General features: G+C 50.5%; 7 protein-coding genes across 7 annotated transcripts; 4 read left to right on the forward strand and 3 right to left on the reverse strand.

Annotated features, from left to right (window-relative positions):
* Positions 1-642: 642 nt before the first annotated feature.
* FIBRA_01986 (uncharacterized protein) lies at positions 643-1,498 on the reverse strand (the record flags this gene model as incomplete). Its single annotated transcript, XM_012323854.1, has 6 exons — positions 643-748; positions 807-817; positions 1,053-1,073; positions 1,124-1,228; positions 1,292-1,368; positions 1,432-1,498. The coding sequence occupies 6 exons, from the start codon at positions 1,496-1,498 to the stop codon at positions 643-645; spliced, it is 387 nt and encodes a 128-aa protein (XP_012179244.1).
* Positions 1,499-1,965: 467 nt separating this feature from the next.
* On the reverse strand, positions 1,966-2,993 carry FIBRA_01987 (uncharacterized protein; the record flags this gene model as incomplete). Its single annotated transcript, XM_012323855.1, has 3 exons — positions 1,966-2,533; positions 2,588-2,598; positions 2,661-2,993. The coding sequence occupies 3 exons, from the start codon at positions 2,991-2,993 to the stop codon at positions 1,966-1,968; spliced, it is 912 nt and encodes a 303-aa protein (XP_012179245.1).
* A 129-nt stretch (positions 2,994-3,122) lies between these two features.
* FIBRA_01988 (uncharacterized protein) lies at positions 3,123-4,038 on the forward strand (the record flags this gene model as incomplete). The annotated part of the gene is made up of 6 exons (XM_012323856.1): positions 3,123-3,138; positions 3,389-3,417; positions 3,465-3,623; positions 3,675-3,776; positions 3,830-3,926; positions 3,977-4,038. 6 exons carry the CDS (start codon positions 3,123-3,125, stop codon positions 4,036-4,038), a joined length of 465 nt encoding a protein of 154 aa, XP_012179246.1.
* Positions 4,039-4,545: 507 nt separating this feature from the next.
* On the forward strand, positions 4,546-9,682 carry FIBRA_01989 (uncharacterized protein; the record flags this gene model as incomplete). Its single annotated transcript, XM_012323857.1, has 12 exons — positions 4,546-4,768; positions 4,824-5,014; positions 5,084-5,232; positions 5,295-5,384; positions 5,444-5,985; positions 6,035-6,149; positions 6,211-6,286; positions 6,345-6,498; positions 8,730-8,962; positions 9,014-9,154; positions 9,205-9,470; positions 9,520-9,682. 12 exons carry the CDS (start codon positions 4,546-4,548, stop codon positions 9,680-9,682), a joined length of 2,343 nt encoding a protein of 780 aa, XP_012179247.1.
* Positions 9,683-10,181: 499 nt separating this feature from the next.
* FIBRA_01990 (uncharacterized protein) lies at positions 10,182-13,264 on the forward strand (the record flags this gene model as incomplete). The annotated part of the gene is made up of 22 exons (XM_012323858.1): positions 10,182-10,451; positions 10,503-10,557; positions 10,614-10,695; positions 10,756-10,858; positions 10,916-11,018; positions 11,077-11,094; positions 11,149-11,261; positions 11,311-11,339; positions 11,394-11,449; positions 11,502-11,548; positions 11,608-11,705; positions 11,760-11,826; positions 11,886-11,918; positions 11,975-12,198; positions 12,266-12,366; positions 12,422-12,460; positions 12,513-12,524; positions 12,574-12,608; positions 12,668-12,679; positions 12,736-12,758; positions 12,812-12,925; positions 13,069-13,264. 22 exons carry the CDS (start codon positions 10,182-10,184, stop codon positions 13,262-13,264), a joined length of 1,830 nt encoding a protein of 609 aa, XP_012179248.1.
* Positions 13,265-13,609: 345 nt separating this feature from the next.
* On the reverse strand, positions 13,610-15,233 carry FIBRA_01991 (uncharacterized protein; the record flags this gene model as incomplete). The annotated part of the gene is made up of 5 exons (XM_012323859.1): positions 13,610-14,012; positions 14,072-14,301; positions 14,349-14,685; positions 14,736-14,952; positions 15,002-15,233. 5 exons carry the CDS (start codon positions 15,231-15,233, stop codon positions 13,610-13,612), a joined length of 1,419 nt encoding a protein of 472 aa, XP_012179249.1.
* A 905-nt stretch (positions 15,234-16,138) lies between these two features.
* FIBRA_01992 (uncharacterized protein) lies at positions 16,139-18,206 on the forward strand (the record flags this gene model as incomplete). Its single annotated transcript, XM_012323860.1, has 7 exons — positions 16,139-16,493; positions 16,543-16,577; positions 16,629-16,714; positions 16,778-16,923; positions 17,014-17,297; positions 17,379-17,622; positions 17,770-18,206. 7 exons carry the CDS (start codon positions 16,139-16,141, stop codon positions 18,204-18,206), a joined length of 1,587 nt encoding a protein of 528 aa, XP_012179250.1.
* Between the last annotated feature and the right edge of the window lie 689 nt (positions 18,207-18,895).

Below are 18,895 nucleotides of genomic sequence, written 5' to 3' on the forward strand. Positions count from 1 at the left end.
GGGGCGGTGTGATTGCGGGGACAGTTGCGGTGGATGTTGCAACGATGATAACGCGAATTGTGGACAATTGGCGACAAGCGGTATAACTGCCATTGGTGTTTAGTTTCAGACTGATATGGTGCATACTGACATTTTTGTATTACACTGATATATTGGAGAACCTGTCTTTCGGGGATTTTGGGCCTCTTGGGTTTATTGTCACAAGTGTATACACTCGTATTTTGCTTCATATATTCGAGATTTCCTCAGGGCTACTACATCCTAAATGTGTCACTATTCTATCCCGAACAGCACTGCTATCTTTACAACTAGACATAGTCAATGCAACCCAGATTGCATATACCACGAACACTCTTGCCTCGATCTCGAAAAAGAAATGTGTGTATGGTAGAATCAAGTTAGGAGTGTCCCTCCATAGATTACCTGGTTCAGAACGGTGAGAATGTGCAAAAACTGAACTATTAGATATCTAGAATATTCGCATAGCTTCATACACTGTTAACGTTATGTCTCGTCAGATCAGATCTTGATGCATGAGATGTCAATACTCACGTATCATCTGTATGGAAGTAGCCCTTATCAAAGACAGAATGGAAGAGATGCAGACGTTTGCCACGCACCGTGATATTCAAACCGAGTCTATCACCAGGCGTCATGCGTGAGTAAGGAATTGGACAAGACGGAAAAGAGAGCGACCTTTTTTGGATTCTCCGGGGCATGCCGGACATAGCGGTCGTTATCTGGTGGTCTACCCAGAGCACAATATCAGACACGTCGTCGCGAGTTTGAACCCTGGCCCCACATACAGTTCTTTCGCCTGTGGAAGAAAGTATGAGATCTCGTTCTACAGAGGTAAAGGCCAGGTGCTCACCTTGCATGATGCTAACATACTTTGTAATGTTACACATACTGCTATAACCGTCAGCACGGGCGACCACTCGTTGCCCAGTATAGATGCACAGATCTGGTGAATCGTAACGATCGCGCACAAAGGGCACCGAAGGTAAATCAGAGACGTTGAAACAGGAAATCCTATCTCAACAACCACGTACATGACCGTTGGAATACACGTGCTAAGATTATTTTAGATAGGATGAGCTGAATGGCTTTCTCGAAAGCATACCGGATGAATAGGTGCTTTATGTGTGTCATCCACTACAAATTGCACAGCGGGGGAAGATATGGGATATGAATTGTCGAAGCGGAACTTCAGTGCGAATTTTTCGCCCTGGAGGATCCCATGTAAGTTCAGCATAGCCCACGCGTACTGAAGAGACCGCCAGTGGCTCACCGCATATACTGTCTCACCTAGAATTTCAAGCGAAAGGTACCATGTCTGGAGATCATCGGCGCTCAGCAGCTGGATACCTGCACGTCCATGCAGGCCCAGTTACAAGTGACAGTGTGAGTAGATAGGTCAATGCCACGAACCTACTGGTGCGCCCTGCGTCTTGATGTCCATCAACTCCTTTTGTAATCGACGCGTTGAAACAGCCATTTTTCGAAAGCAGTGTCAGATTAGAATCCCTAATATGTGGAATAGAAACGCGTTCTAGCAAACGGAGGATATCAGTTGAGTCCAAGAACAAGCTGTATGTTGATCCCAACAAGTGTGGAGGCCGAACGTCCCTGCCACTGCAGAAAATAAGTACAAATACACCGGCGCTATATAAAGGCGCGGCCGCACGCTCGTTTTTCCCAATGTCATTTCCATCCCTGCCTTAGAGTCACTTGCGTCTCATGCATACGATGAAGAGAATCGCAGGCGCTCGTGGGGATGCAGAGGAACTCCTTGCGGTGGTTTACTGTTGGTTGGTGCTTCTTGTTCACCTTGCAACGCAATTACTGTAAGAAACACTTTCCATAACACACGCGGGCTGGAGTTGTGTTCTTTGTTCTGATAATGTACATTTTCATTGAGGACGATACTAGTCACCTTGAGGAAACTATTTATATGCTAGTGAATCAAGCAGCTGTCATAATGCTTGTTCCCTCCTCCCTTTTGGTTAGTTCAATTTTCGTTGCTCTGTCTTTGTTGATTTCATCCAAGATCCCTGTCGCCCCCGCACTCATGAGAGCTCGTGCTAGACGTTTCCCAACATCTTCAGCCTCTGACAGCGAGCGTACTTCCTCCTTGATAGTCTGTTCTACATGTTGCGTCCCGTCCAGAGATGTTACGCAGCCCGAAATCGCCAGCACCCCTCCTTGATCACTTGGGTTACCCTTCAGTTGGGTATGCACCCCGACAGGTACACTACAACCGCCCTCCAGTACGCGCAGACATGCACGCTCCGCGCGACATGACCAATTGGTCCGCCAGTGTGTCAACGACTCACACAACGCGCGTGCTACTTCGTCGTCTGAGCGAATTTCGATTGCTAATGCACCTTGCGAAACTGCGTGGAGCAATGTAGGGGGTCCGAGATCCGCTGTGATTCGAGATCTCCAGCCAAGTCGAACCATGCCGGCTTTGGCGAGGATGAGGGCAGCGTACGGCCCATCTGGTGCATCGAGCTTGGCGATTCGTGTATTTCTGGATGCAGAGTTGGGTCATAGATCAATGACATAGAGCGAATTTTGTACATACAAGTTACCACGCTAGTGCAATATAGAATGCATAAATGGGAGTGAACAAGATCACGATTGAGAATAGTACGCACGACATCCTTGAATATCAGCTTTGGGAATTGACGGATAAGTTGCGCGACTCTGCGCACGCTGCTCGTGCCCACCACACTCCCATCCGGCAATTCCTCCAGGCTTTTCCATGGCTTGTCTTTGCGGACAACCAGGGAGTCGACCGGATCCTCCCGCTCCATAACCCCCGCGATGTCGCATCCCTCCGGCAGTTCTGTGGGTACATCCTTGAAGCTGTGGACGACCATATCTACCTCGCCATCGCGCAACGCGACCTCGAGCTCTTTTGTCCAGAGCGCCTTGCCTCCCAGTAAGTACAATGCCTGCGACTGGTTCTTGTCCCCACCCGTGGACATAAAGAGAGTTTGGAAGGTAGTCGATGGGTATTTTTCAGCGAGGGCATCTCGTACGATATTAGTCTGTACTTGCGCTAGTTCAGAAGCCCGAGATGCGAGGGTAAATGTGCGCGCCGGGCGATCGACGGGATGCTGGGCCTCGGAGGTTCGCACTGGTGTCGCCATTTGTCTGCGGTATCCTGAGCGATTCAGTTCAGTACGAAGATGATAGCTTTATCTCGACAATTTTTATTACTTACGCGGGTCCAAAGAAATATTAGTGGATTCCCCTCGCCGCAACGGCTCGTGCAAGCGGCAAATCTGAGTACCTAGTGATCTCTGTGAGTAGGCGCTCGAGATCGGGTTTGCCAAATTTGGAGAGCAGCAAACGCATTGCTGAACGCGTCAGCTTGCAGCCACTTCATCTTTGCATCTCAACACCATGGTACGCCGTTAACTCTGGTCGCAAGCTTCTGCTAAGAAATATCGTAGGAACCATCCCTTCGTATTGTGCCCGCGTCCGCGCCGAAATCGGCCTCTGTCAAAGAAACAGCGAACAGCTTCGGTCTGCATGATACTTTCAGGTATGGGCCTCGTACCATCGTCGCAGAGGTCTCAACGAAAGGTGGACTTAAGGAGCGATTGGAGAACGTACGTCAATATTTCTTATTGTGTACGTCGGTGTTGTGATCGTAAATCTAGTGGGAAGAGACGCAAGACAATCTCAAACTTACGTTGAATCGTGGAATGTACGGTATCCATATGCCCATGCGTCTACTCATGGAGCGTAAGATTGTGGCGCATGTACGTATTACTGTTTTCCCTTTCCCCAGATCTCTAAACGGCGGTACATTCAGAACCCACATATGCCCGCGTTGCATCAATCAAATGTCCATCTAGATATTCTCATGGGCCGAGACGACACTCTTGAGCCTGCAGACTTTATGATGCCCTGTACGTACTGTGCTTGCACGTTACATTCTTGTCACTCACACCTCTTGCAGCTTCGGCGACTGCGCAATCATTGGACATTCACGCCGACATGGAGAAGAAGCTGCGCATGTAGATATACGTTAGATAACATTGCTATCGTACCTTGTACATATGGTTTCCCTTCATGAGAGCGAGAATGACCTTATAGGATGTGTTAAATCTACATTTTGGTGTGACCCAGGCCCTGTCGGTGGGCGTTGACCGGCGCTAAGGTTGCTTTACGTCACACTAATGATTATTGAAGTCGTACTGCCAGACGGCATATTTCGAGTCTTGAGCGTAACGATACCACCCTTCATTTTGCTTTACCTCATAAGACCTCAATCGGACACTGCTGTATTCACTTGGTGCAAACTTGCAGGACCTTGCACACGGAAGCAGCAAGTGTCTTGCCGGTTGCATCTCTGACTGAGGGTGTGGCCGAGAAACCAGCTAGGTGATTAGGGTTGCTGTGCACGTTATTAGTGGACCATTGTGGTGAGTTATGTTGATACTGATTCCGCATGTATCTCCTAACGCTTCTATATCTTCAAGTCAACGACTCAGTCCTTCGGACAGAGCATACTTGCAAGGCAGCAGGATGAGCGACTCAGCCAAAGGTGTCTTCCCCCTCGGCCTTGTCATCACAGTACTCGTTCTGTTATGGGCCGTATGGTTCTTCTTCCTCAAAGCTCGGGAGCAACCGGCCTTTCGCTCGGTTGCTGTCCTCGTGCTGGGCGACATAGGCCGTAGTCCGCGTATGATGTACCACGCAGAGAGTTTTGCCACGAATGACTTCGAGACGTATCTCATAGGTTACGCCGGTAAGTACACCCCAGACGTCAGCATGCGCCTCACAGACAGAACTATGAAGGATAGGCTCAAAACCAGTGCCCTCGTTAATGTCTCTCCCTCGCGTTCACTTCCTCTACCTTTCTTCACCGCCGGCATATCTGTCATCCTTACCTTTCATCATTTCTGCACCCCGAAAAGTCTTGCATCAAGTCATCAGCATTCTCCACACACTTCTAGTGCGCATTGAGCATCCGCCAGAATTCATAATCGTCCAGGTGCGTTATGCCCTACCAAGTGTCTGACACCAGGCCCCTTGACCAAACTGCATCTGTATCGAAAGAAAGAACCCACCAAGCATACCAACATTGGCGCTTGTCTGGCTTGTCGCCCAGCTGAGGGGCAGTAAAGTTATCATTGACTGGCATAACCTCGGCTATAGCATCCTCGCCCTGAAGTTGGGCGACCAGCATATACTTGTCCGAGTCGCCAAGATGTGAGCATATCGTGTTTGTTGAGCTGTCAGCTTATTATCGACACTCGTACTCTCCGTTCTAGGTTTGAAGCGTACTTCGGACGGTCAGCGTACGCACATTTATTTGTTACTCATGCAATGCGAGACTTTCTTGTACGAGAGTGGCACCTAAAGTAAGCACTCGTTATATGACCTTTCCACGTATGTTCCCGTATCGTATTAATTCTCTCAGAGGCCATAAAGTTGTCCTCCACGACCGGCCACCTGCGCATTTCCACCGCGCTTCTCCAGGCGAGACCCATGAGCTGTTCCTGAGGTTACAGTCAGGACTCGCGCTTCCCGTCCTTTCTTCGTTTCTCCCGGAATCGACACCACCTTATTCAACGCCTTTCACCGCGATGCCCTCTACGCCTCACTCTGATCCTGCGCGCCCATCGGACGACATTGCCGCAGATTTCGCACCTATGCCTGCCCTCCGAGATGACCGGCCCGCGCTGATAGTCTCCAGCACGTCATGGACGCCCGATGAGGACTTCAGTATCCTTCTCGATGCTCTCGCACGGTATGAGCAGCGCGCAAGTGTCTTGAATGCGGACTCGGATGCGCCTCATCTGCCGAAGCTGCTCGCTATCGTGACGGGTAAGGGTCCGCTGCGTGATCAATACATGCGCAAGGTCGGTCAGATGCAGAGCGGTGCGAATGGAGGAGAGCCCTGGCGCTTCGTACGCTGTATAAGTCTCTGGCTCGAGGCGGAGGACTATCCACTCCTGTTAGGTATGTCCTGCTCGCATGGGTGTGGACTCTAATTGAAATCGCCTCGCAGGTTCGGCCGACCTGGGCATCTCCCTCCATTCAAGTTCTTCTGCGCTGGATTTACCTATGAAGGTTGTGGATATGTTTGGCTGTGGACTGCCGGTGTGCGCGCTCGGATTTGCTTGGTCAGCTCATAGTCTCAAATACCGGTTCTAGCTACAATACTGAGGGATGTCGTGAATTTAGCCTTGACGAGCTCGTTAAGGAGGGTGTCAATGGGTTGGTATTCCACAATGCTGAGCAACTCGCAGCGCAACTAGAGGTCCGTGTCACATAATGATGATGCTGACCAGCTGGGCTCTAAGCGCATATGGATCTAGACTTTGCTTGGATCTCAACGATCGACTGTCTTGCAAACTCTGCGCTCCTCCCTCCAGCGACCAATGCCGATCGCAGGAGAACAGGATTGGCAATGGGGAACTTGGGCACAAAATTGGGACGCTACAATGCGCCCGCTGGTCTTGCGGGATGTAGGTGGGGATGTGATTTGAATGCAGTTTGTTTGAGTGGCATCAACATACATAATTGGCAAGATCGTCGCATTGTCATCGTGTCCTTCTAGAAAGGAATAATGAAAATAGCCTCACCGTTGGTGAAATGTGAATGTGACTCAAGATGAGAACATCGGGAGATAAGCGCAAGATACATGTCTGTAAACCAAAGTCATCGGGAGATGATTATGAGGCCAACCACTTATCAACATGGTGACTATGGTTTCGAGTCAACAACTGCACAAAAGAATGCGACACTATCAGGCTCTTGCCAACGTAGCCTTTTAAAATGTCCTGAAGGCCGTAACTTTAGCGTGATCCGGTAGCAAGTATTAAGTGGAGACGGAAGTGCGATTTTTGGTCATGATAGACAGATGGACCAGACATGGCCCGGATGGCGAAGGAGAGGTATCGACAAAGTCGAGGTAGGGTCCTAGAGTCATAAGCGGGTCGTTAGATGTCAGGATGCGTGGACTCAGATAATTACAGAGGACAACGCGAGATCAGACAAGTATTCGTCAAGCTCTTGCAATTGATCAGACATCATGCATAGAAAATCTGCTTAAGTTTAGTCGACAAATTGAACATCTCTTCTGCTTTCGAGAGACTCAGCTGCGACGGACTCTGATTGAGTTGAAATCATGAATGTGGATGTTCGAACGGAATACGTACATACCTGCGAGCCATCACTTGTTCTCAGCTTCAGTCAAGTATTTATTGGAAGACGGAGATATTGACTTGATCCGATTCGTGCAATAGCTGCATGTAACAATTGATTGGTGGCTTCAGAAGAACACTCAGTACCTCTGTAATTCCCGTATAACCGCAATTCCAAGTTACGAGTACCGCTTGACGCCAATCAATCTGTAGAGTTCCCACGCATGTGGCTGTCGAGAACCGCGCCGATCGGCCGGGTGCACTTCGCGCGCACGACAGCGGGTGCCGTCAGTCTGTAACGGAACCTAGGACTTACGAGGACTCGGATATTCTACAACGCGTAAAAATGTCTGGTTTTTACACAGAGGTGTAAGTCAAACCACTTATACCCGTAAAGCTCGGCGCTGAATTCCAGACAGAGCTTCTCAGCGACTCGAACCCCTATAATCCTTGGCTCAGGTTCGGCATCACATTAAGGACTTGGGAGTGGTTGTCCCAAGTCTTCAAGAGTGCCCTGCCTCTGGGACTAAGGTGCGGGTGGAGCTCAGATGAGATTTCCATTTTTCCTGCTGCGCATGTCTTGTCGGAAGGTACCCCTTAAGGGTGCGGGAATGATTCAGCTGAGGTCTGGGTATTTCGTATAAGAAGCCCCTCCTATCGAATTTCTTCAGACAAGGGCCTTTCTCAGCCTGGTCAAGTCCTAGGATGAACGAAAAACTGATTGCAACTCCTCTCAGGCTCACGAGGCTGTCTTTAAAATGCTTTATTCTTACAGCTGGCTTCGTCGTCGTAACTGCTTTCTCTGTCCTGGTCTTTTGGGAAACCTCTCTGCATTCTAGCGACAGAAGTACCGTCACATTTTCTAACACAATCGACGGGCGCATACATTTAGAAACCAGTCCCTTTGATGATGTTCTTCTAGATCGTCTGAACGCTAGCAATTTTTTGTCCGGCTCACGGACAGCGCATTTTCGAGGTAGTTTGGTCATCGTCTCAATCCAGTTCGCTATAACATGTCAAAACAGATAGTTTGCGGAACGACTCTAAGTACTTGACGTCCTGGCTATCTGCAGGATGGAGTGCGTAACCTTCTTTTTCAATTTATTCTCGTTTTTCGCTTAATGATCTTTTCATCAGCCAACGACGTCATCACAATAGTATGCACATCGTTTGTTTACATTTTCGTGTACTCAAGTTTAGCTCAGGGAAATTTAATCTACCTCTCCCTTATCACTTCGCGGATACCCATAGTACCTCCGTTCACATCTCATATAGGGGTAGGCAATATGCCAATCAACGTCTCGCATATATTCGATTTTTCTCGCCTCGTACGAGCCATAAACACGCCCGTTTTAGAGTGGCACCAAATCAAGGATATTGATCTGTCGCACGCCCTCCATGAACCAGATGAGCTGGGATGCTGGAACCTATGGGAAGTAGATAATATGGCGGCGACCGAGCCGAGGGGGAGCTATACACCTGTTGCTTTGAATCTAGGCATGCATTTCACTCCCAAGCAAATCGTGCCACTATGCTGATCTTTCTGATGATCTGCAGATATATCGTATACCCGCGCACCTGGCTGGGTGAAGCTGATTCCGGGGTTCCAACACGACTCATCTTCGTCGTTCTGGTCTATAGCTCGGCTTGCATTTCCTGACACGCGTTCGGCTGTGCTAGCAGATGCTGGTGCGCACCCAACGCGCCCATCTGAGCAGAAAGGGTCTATCCTATCTCCAGACGAGCAGCTTCTCTGCTATGATTATTTATACTATGTATGCGGACAACAGGTGTGACTATCTGATATCGCGCTGTTTATAGTCCTTGACATTCGCTTGCAGCCAGATGAGATTGATCACGACTATAGTCCGGCGTGGAGATTTGTTCTGCGGCACTTCAAATTTACGCGACACCTCGAAGAGCTTGCAGATGGATACCTCCGCCGGACGCTAAATGTGCCTGAGGGTGACAGCATTCCTCCGGTATGATTTCTGCTTTGTATTTGACCATATTAATCATATGACGCGCCCAGTACATTACAGTCCACGCTCGTCGAGGTGACTTCTCTACGTGGTGCGGGGGTGTTCCACGCGACGAGTGTTTTCCTTCACTCCAGGTGTTCGCGCGGCGCGTGTCTGAGGTACAACAGGAGTTGCAGACTAAGCACAACATTAACGCGACGCAAGTTATCATGACCAGTGATGAATCCGATGAGACATGGTGGGACGCGGTACGGGAGCTTGGGTGGTCCAGGATGGACCATCGACGTGAGCTCACAGTGGAGCTGCACGGAAATTGGTGAGTCACATTAGAGGCTTTTCCTCAGCGATTAGGCTCACATCGGTAGGTACCCGGTCATTCTCGATGCGGTGGCTCAATCTCGCGGGATCGGTTTTGTGGGTACGGACAGATCCACGTTCTCCATTCTAGCGAAGAGAAGGGTGCAGGACTGGAACGGTGGGGTTGTGCGGACCGTGAAATGGGGCCGACCTGACTCCGACGCTCACTGAGAGCAGCAAGCGGATTTCGATTGGGCGTGGCATCGTAAATTTATAATACATAGATCTTTATATCATTCGGGCGAATTCCTTGTGATTTGCAGCCACATAAATAATGGAGATGCACTAGCCACACAATGCTACCTGACATGAAACAAAGAAGCAACCATTTTCAACAGTATCTTGCATTGGCAGAGACATTTCCTTGCGTCTACATCGTGTGAAGACGGTGGATTCTCTGTTGTTTGAGTGCCGTACACGTTTCTGATTGTGGCGTACCCTGGGTAGAGTTTCGTTGTCCTCGTGTTTAGGCGGGCACTGCCATCTTTGATGGTGAGTCGACGTGAGACAGGTGCGGGGAGCCGACGGGGCGCGGTATTTCCGCTTTGGGCAGTTCCCGACCTGCGCCCGCCACGATCATTTTGACGCGCGCCAAGGCGGCGCGGTATAAAGCCACGCACCGATCCACGCTCCGGCCCACATCAAACGCATCTCTTTCTCTCCACCTAGAATGCCTCCCAGGAAGAAAGTAACAGCAGCCGACGTGTCTGACGCGTTAAAACCACGCTCGACGCGTTCCAGCACGAGAGCGAAGGCCCCTACTTCCAAGGCATCTGCTGCGAGCGCCCCGGCGAGTAAGGGGAAGGCGAAGCGTGCTCGTGATGCGTCCGAAGACGATGAAGACAAGGAGGAAGAGCCTGAGAACAAAAAAGCGAAGACAGACTCTACAGCTGCGGCTGCAGTTGTGGACAATGTACAACAGGACCCGCCGGCGAAGATGGTGAGACACTGCATTCTCGTCGTTGCGAGCAAGGCTGACGTTCGTGAGCAGGTTACCGTCATTAAGAGAGGTGCAGCACCGGTTGATCCTTGTTCTGGTTATGTCGGTGAGAGTTATATTGGATACATATGAGTTCCCAGATTGACGACCCTCTATTCATAGACACCCACCAGGTGCTCGCTACTGATGATGGCGTCTGGGATGCAACACTTAATCAAACAGACGTCGGGAAGAACGCGAACAAGTGGGTATCTGACTATATGCGCTCCGATACCGTAGGTCCGTCTGCTTAACGTTTGTTCAGATTCTACGTGATTCAAGTACTGCACCCGGTCGGAAACATCGATAACTGCACGTTATTCACGCGCTGGGGTCGTGTTGGCGAGAATGGGCAGCAACAAAATAAGGTGGGCAGATGCAGAGTGTGACGATCCCAAGTCAATTGACGGGTTCGAATCTCATAGGGTCCTTTCATGTCCACTATCGCCATCAGTGAGTTCAAGAAACAGTTCAGAGCAAAAGCTTCTGTTGCATGGGAGCAAAGGCATGGTATGGTCGCCAAGAAAGGTGTGCAACTGAACAATCTCACATCTCTACTTGCTGATGTTAATGTCATTGGGATCAGGAAAATACCAGTGGATCGGTAGGTCGTTAAGAGCATAAGAGAAGTTATTAGCATGGACTTGTAAAAATGCAGAGCGTGTCTTCGAAGATGAGGATGAGTCGAAGGAGGATAAGGGTGAGGGTGAAGGCCCTTCAAAACAAGAGGTCGAGAAGATACCCGACTCTACTTTGCCGACAGAGATACAGGTCGGTCGACGTTCAAACTCTGATCTTCAACTTAACATATCATCTCCAGACTCTGTGTAAACTGATTTTCTCAGCAAAGTAAGTCTTATCTATGATGATATTTCATTCCGCATTCAAGTCTCTTTCGGCAAGGTTGATCGATGCTCACCTGTCCTCCATGAACTACGACGCAAACAAACTCCCGCTTGGTACAGTTGCATTCGTCTTTGTATTGTTGTCGGCCCCTTACATGCGATACAGGCAAACTTGCGAAGTCGACAATTCTCAATGGATTCTCTGCGCTCAAAGTGAGCTCACCTGTTGAATACGTGAATTTTTTTTTCGAAATTGATCGTTCGTTGTGAAGGCGCTATCGGAAGTGCTCAGTCAACCTAACGGCGATACTGCTACGCAGTACGGGGGTTTTCAATCTGCGACTGCAGAGCTCACAGGACGGTACTATTCGTGAGTGCAATTTCATTTCAATATAGCTTTCCGGAGCTAATGGAAGTCTATTAGGATTATTCCCCATGCATTTGGGAGAAATAGACCTACCGTCATCGACAATTTAGAATTGTTGAAGAAGGTACGTTGACCCTTTTCCACCACAATATACAATCTAAATTATGATTAAACATCCCTAAGGAACTCGACCTGGTCGACGCACTCGGTGATATGGTCTGTGATTTCTCGTTGTCCACGGCAGGCATTATTTCTTATGAATTGTGCTGCAGGAAGTGGCCTCGAAAATTATATCCTCTGCCATACCGCGAAATGACCAAGGAGAGCCCGTCAACCCGATGGACGCCAACTTTCTTTCTCTACGTCTCACCAATATGTCTTCCATCGCACAGAGCAGCAAGGAGTTCGACGTACTGCAGACCTATGCCCGCGATACGCACGGGGCGACACACCGACACTACCAAGTGCAGGTGCAGCACGCGTTCCGTGTCGAGAGGTGCGCGCTTTCTCTTATATAGCATGTGTCTGTTGTATTATAAACTCAATTCGTGTGTCGATAACAGACAAGAGGAGACGGACGCTTGGATGAAAGCTGGGCATGACAAGCTTGGAGACGGAGACCGATTGTTATTGTGGCACGGCTCCCGGACTACCAACTTCGCAGGTACTGCAGCTTGTGCCAGTTCATGCACAGCCGACATCTCACCGTAGTATCTCAGGTATCCTCAAGCAGGGTCTGCGCATCGCACCTCCGGAAGGTAAGCATATTAATTCAGCGTCTTATGCTTGGCTGAAAGCAATGATTTTCAGCGCCTGTTTCTGGTATGCCTCTGTGCCCAAGCTCCGACGCAATTTCCTTATGTTTTTGCAGGATACATGTTCGGCAAGGGTGTCTATTTTGCGGATGTAAGTTATCATAACCATTACTCACAAGTATATCTTATTCATATTAATTTTCCGCCCAGATGATGTCTAAAGTAAGTACACCTAGATCGATACTCTCTCACAAGTAATTTACCTCTGTTGTGTGCAGTCTGCGAACTACTGCCACGCATAGTACGTCTCTTATTGTACATCCTCGGTGAACTCACGTCACGCATTGTGGATAGTTTAAGCGATAACACGGGCCTGCTTCTTCTTTGCGAGGTCGCTGCGAAACCGTTCTTCGAGCTACATAACAGCGATTACGAGGCTGGCACCGCATGCAAGCAGGCGGAAAAGAGGTCAGCACGCTGAAAATCTCACTACATCCGTCTCCTTGTTGTCTCTCCCTTTGCCATGATCGCACCTCTTCTCAAGCGTGACTGCACTCTCCGTCACCCTCCTCTACCCATAATAAGGATTGAGAACTGAAAAGTCCCTGCAGATGCACGAAAGGCCTCGGCCGCACTCAGCCAGCAGCGTGGCAGGACGCCGGAGCCGCTCTAGAAAATGACGCTCTCAGAGGTGTTCACATGCCCAAGGGGCCCGGGCAGGAAGGCGCCGACGCGCAGGCGAGACTGCAGTATAACGAGGTGCGTTCGCCTGCTGTTGCATGCTGGGGCGAGATGCCGTCGTGCTAATTGCGTCGTGCGAATCCCAGTACATCGTGTATGACCCGTCGCAGATCCGTGTGCGGTACCTGCTGATGGTAAAGATGGGGTAGAACATGCTGGACAATGTAGTATGGGGAGGCGCCGTCTTGTACTGTAACCATCCGCGATTCCCGACTCGTTTTCCATTGACTTGTACTCGCAGTCGGATTCTGTCATTCATATTGTTTGCTTACCCAGATTTTTCCAAAACCTAGCGTGGTGCATTTATTTTGTCCATCAAGTACAGTGGTGATAAAGATGCATGAAATACAAGGTCGCGATACAGGCTAATATAAGGATGAAAGTTCTAGTCAAACCAGCTCCTATCTTACCTCAAGCCACCGTAAAAATCCCTCCCATCATTACGCCAACTAGCGTGGTACTTATACTAACGATCTGCGCTAGATAAGGCGAAAATGCTCTTGCGCCCGCGCTCGCGGAAGTTGTTGTAGAACCAGTTGTTGTGGAGCCTGACGTCGTGGAACCTGCAGTTGTGGAACCTGTATTTGTGGAGCCTGTCGTCGTAGAGGTAGAACTCGTCGATGTAGAACCTGTCGATGTAGAACCCGTCGATGTAGAGCCTGTCGATGCAGAGCCTGTCGATGTGGAGCCCGTCGATGAAGAGGCTGTTTCAGTTGTTGCGCCAGATGCAGCTGCGAGCGAAGCAGTCTGCGCGAAGCCAATGGGACGCGTCTCTGTCGTGCTCTGAGTTGCTGCAGATGTGGCCGACGCCGCACTGCGCGAACAAATCAATCAATCAGCTCCTGCTCAACGAAACAGAGAAAGGAGACGCACGCTGAGCTTGCCGCGCCAGCGTCCTCGTTGGTGTTGAGGAGGACGCGGTCGATGACGTGCACGACACCATTGCTGAGGAGCACATCAGGCTGGACGATGAGCGCAGTCTGCCCGCCACTCGTCACATACTGCCCAGTAGAGTTGATGCTGGACGAGAACACCTCACCCGACGCGGACGTGAAGTTCGTCCCAACGAGCTCGGGCGAGTAGGCACTTGTCCCGTTGATCAACTATGAACCATGAGCTGCAAGGACTGCTTTATGGAATGGATGCGCACATGGTTTTTTAGAACAATCTCAAGTAGCGTGGTGTTACTCTCAAGGCTGGCCAAGTCGGACGCTATCGCAGCAACAGCGGTTGAATTGGGCGCAAACAGCGTGAAACCGTGTAGCCCATTGTTGACGACGGAGAACACCGATGTGTTGGTCGTCTGTCCGGTTGATGCGTTGAAGAATGGAGCGCTCACATTGCCCAACGCTGAGCTGATTCCGCCGAATGCGTCGTTGTTTGAAGCAACGGTCTGCTCGAAGGTTCCGGGGAAAGTGAGGATGTGGTCAATGACGTTGATGGTAATGTTGCCGAAGCTCGTGGTATTCGTAACAATGGTATCCATTCTGATGAGCATCTAATCAGCTCCGGCCTCGCATGAGATAGACTAATTTACGGCTGGTTCAAGACAGTAACGTGATCTGTACGAAATGCCCAGGCAAGCACTTGACTCTGATTGCCTTCGAGCTGAACGAGTTGCGAGTCGTTGAGGAAGGTACGGCCAAGAGTAGTGTTCGCATAACTAGTATTGACTCCGCTGAAATTACCGGTTACGAGATGGTATGCAATGAAGTTGTCTATGTTTGTAAATGCACTAGAGGGCGCATTGGAGACTGACAGAATTCAGTTGATGCAGAAGTCCAAAATGAACTACTTGCTCACAAGCAGTATCATTCGGAGCGAACAATGCATAAGGGTCCCCGTTAGAGAGCGCGGTGAGGAGAGAGCGACCTTGATCAGATGAATTGAGCTGGGAAGCAAGGCCGGAGAGAGAGCTGGCGCCCGTCTCGTTGAGCGTGCTCAACAATCCGGCCAGGAAAGTCTCATTCTGCGCAAGGGCGAATTTCACAGCGGCGAGGAGAGCGATCGAGCTGAGGTGACTGATGAGCTTCATGACGATAGCGAAATTTGTAAGGAGGTAGGACGGAAGGAGGACAGGGTCGAAGATCTGTTTTCGGCGGGTTTATATGGTGCTCCAAGCGGGTAAATTCCAAGTTGGAGCGGAAGAGAACAGGGGATGATGGGTGCTTCATGGACCATAGTAGCCACATGGAAGCGGTTTACATACAATTTAGAAGTGCATTGACGGTGCGCAGCGGGGAGAAGAGGCGACCAAAGTTGCCAAATGCCGGTGATTTTTTCTCGCATCAGACAGATGGTGGTATATTCAATCCACTCGTGTGTACTCTCCCTAATGTGCAAATATGCATGCCTTCCGCTTCGTCAGCGGTGGTATGTTCAGGAGCTACTGGATACACACCCATATGATTCTAGAGCTCTGATGTGTAGTTAAGAGGCTAGACGGCTGGATACCTCCCTGCTTCCGCTCATCAGTATGCCATCTTTGGCACTGCGTCCGCACCCCTCACTCCACTGTGTCTTGGCACAGACCTGGGGCGAACGAACCTGATTTCAGCAAAGGCGGATCCAAATATCTGAGACGGAGAAGCATTGGAGATATTATATATCGACAAAAGGATTCTTTGAGACTTTATGTGCAATGGGCGAGAATGTGGGCAAGGTTGAAGGAGTGATGCTAGTGAAGCACACAGCCTTTCTTCTGAACTACGACGCCTACCTAAATAAGACTAAGGAGCCGCAGAATTCCATGCATAACCTATCTTACCGACGTCTGGATTCCATAATAATCCGGGCTCGTCTCTCAGTTTGGTTTCAATATTCGGAGAGAAGAGGTGGCCTCGCGTCCTGTCTCACCGATATAAACTGGCTCATATAGCGAAAGTAAATTGCGAGAAAGCGCATTTTGGCGCTCGCAGCCACCGCGCACTCGTTTTGATCATGTCCGCCACTACCGCAAGACGAAAGCCCGCCCCCCGTCTCCCCCGCCCCGCTGGCCGATACTGGAAGGGAAAGGCACCAAAGGGCGCGGGAGAGGAACCCTCCGACGACGACGAGGACTACGATGCTGAGGCCCAGGAGGTGCCCGAGGAAGAGGGCGATGTCATGATCCGCGATGTGGGAGAAGAGGAAGAGGAAGAGGAAGCAAGACTGGATGTACGCGCAAAAGACGTTGGGAAGACAGGTGGGAGGGCGATGAATGTCGCATTACGGGACGTGAACATCTCGAAGGAGGGACGTGTGATCGTCGCGGGTAGAGAGGAGGTCGGGCGAACGGAGGCTGAGCTCGAGCAAGGTGTGTACGCAGTCTCAGTTCATCTAAAACCACAGCTCAGTATGAGCAGAGGAAGAAGAAGAGGGAGAGGATGCGGGTGAAGAGGTACTTCCAGCACTCTCACACTTGTTTCGACTAACTGTTCTCATGCTCTAGTCTAGCGAGGAGTCCGAATCCTCTGAGGAAGAAGAGTCTGAAGAGGAACAACCAAAACCACAGTTCCGGCCTGTATTCGTACCCAAGTGCGTCTTAATCCGTTCCTCCCTCCCACGTCGACTGACGCATACACGCACTTGTTCGGCCAGACGTGCACGAGCGACGGTGGCAGAAATGCAGGCCCTCGCAGAAGACACGGAGGAGGCACTGCAGCGGAAGGAGCGTGAGGCGGAGGAGCGCAAGAAGCAGAGCCATGACATGGTTGCCGAGAGCATCCGGCGTGAACTCGCAGAAAGTGCGTCTCGTATATTGGCCAGCTTAACTATCTAACTGTCTTTCTTCTCTTTCTACCATTGTCTCCATGTCACGTCTCCCTCTTCAACAGAAGAAAAAGAAGCCGAAATACCGGATGTTGACGACACCGACGGGCTCGATCCCTCTGGCGAGTTTGAGGCCTGGCGTCTGCGCGAACTCGCGCGCATCAAACGCGACAAGGAGGCTGCGATTGCCCGCGAACTCGAGCGAGAGGAGATCGAGCGACGGAGGGCGCTTCCCGAGGAGCAGCGTCTGCGTGAAGACATGGAGCATGCGGAGAAAAGCCGCAAGGAGAAACCAAAGGGGCAGCAGAAGTTCCTGCAGAAGTACTGGCACAAGGGCGCGTTCCACCAGGTGCGTTGAATCTTCTGTCCCGTTGCATCTTGTTCTAAACGAATAACCTTTCACCATTTGTGCAATTGCTGCTGATTTTAGGACGAAGAGATTCTTACACGCCACGACTTCACAGAGGCGACAGAGTCCACTCTCGATGTTTCCGTGCTCCCAAAAGTCATGCAGGTGAAGAATTTTGGCAAGCGGGGGCGCACGAAGTACACGCACTTGCTGGACCAGGACACAACCGTAGCAGCGGGTGGTTTTGGGGGTGCTGCCCCTGTGGCTGCAGGTGGAACTACTGGCGCGGGGTGTTTCTTGTGTGGCGGGCCACATATGAAGAAAGGTGCGCAATCGGATATGCATGTTCTTTCTCTCCTTTCAATATTGCTTGCTTTTGATTCCGTTCGATGACATCCACATGTTTCGTCTATCATGTTGACGTTTTTACCCTGATTATATGCGTACTCACGCATACCTGCCCTTCGCATAGATTGTCCGCAAAACAAAGACTTTCCCCCAGGCCGTATAGGCACTGGCGCGAACGGCACGGCGCCTGGAACACGACAATGGGGCGCACGACCACGCATAGATGAGGGTAAGGGCAAGGCACAAGACGATGGCCGAGAATCGTGGCAGGACAGAGATCGCGATCGAAATCATGAGCGAGACCGTGGTACATATAAAGACGCTAGGAGGGCGGACGGGGATGGCCGCGACAGGCGGAGAGGAGATGACCGAGAGCGATATCGCGAGAGGAATCATGAGACGCGTGCGCAACGCAGGTCGTATACCCGCTCACGATCAAGGACGCCGCCTAGGCGAGAGCGGTGGTGGGACGAAGAGCCAAGAAGAGAGAGGCGGCGGTCGAGAGAGCGAGAGGCAGAGGCGCATGGGGAGCATAGGGAAAAGCGGAGAAGGGTGGATTGAATGTGCCGGATTGCGTGGAGTCGTAGCTGTGTATCTCTGCATGGCTCTTTGTATATGCTTATTGAATGATGCTATTTTGTTTTCGAAGGCAATGCATGGAAACTGGCATCTCCCAGAATTGCAACACATGCAGTCCTCCGGATAGCTGCTGGCACCAAGGTCTTCCTTTCTTAGTGTCAGTACCCCGCTGCGCTGACTAGTGCGCCTATGCTGTGCGTTATCTAGTTGCCTAAGAGATGCTAGTGTCTTCGACACGTTTGGGTACGAGACCAGCTAGCTCATCTACGTACCCTGGTAGAGCAGTACTTTCAATTTATGCTGTAATATGAATGAATGCACTTGACGCACAGCCCGATGAATCAATTCTGTGGCGACAATGTGAGAGGATATTTTAGCGGAATGTAACGCTGCCTCTCCGAAGAACGCACGTAGCCTCACTAGTACGCGTAGTCAATGCAGCCTCCACGATCAACGTTGTCAGCAGTCCTTCTTTGCGGCGCCAATCTGCCAATCTGTACGCTATGGCCGACGCCATCATTTTAGCTCAAACGTTGGTGCCGCGTAAGTTCGTAAACCTTAGGATCGGTGGGCACCCATGTGTATAAAACTCTCGGTCTAAGATATGAGGCTGAGCGCACGCTCTCGGAAACCGTGTTCGTGCCGCGACTCTGCTCACACTATCCTCTCTA

This window comes from Fibroporia radiculosa (assembly GCF_000313525.1).
Source record: "Fibroporia radiculosa TFFH 294 genomic supercontigs, scaffold1029, whole genome shotgun sequence".
Classification (NCBI taxonomy): Eukaryota; Fungi; Basidiomycota; class Agaricomycetes; order Polyporales; family Fibroporiaceae; genus Fibroporia; species Fibroporia radiculosa.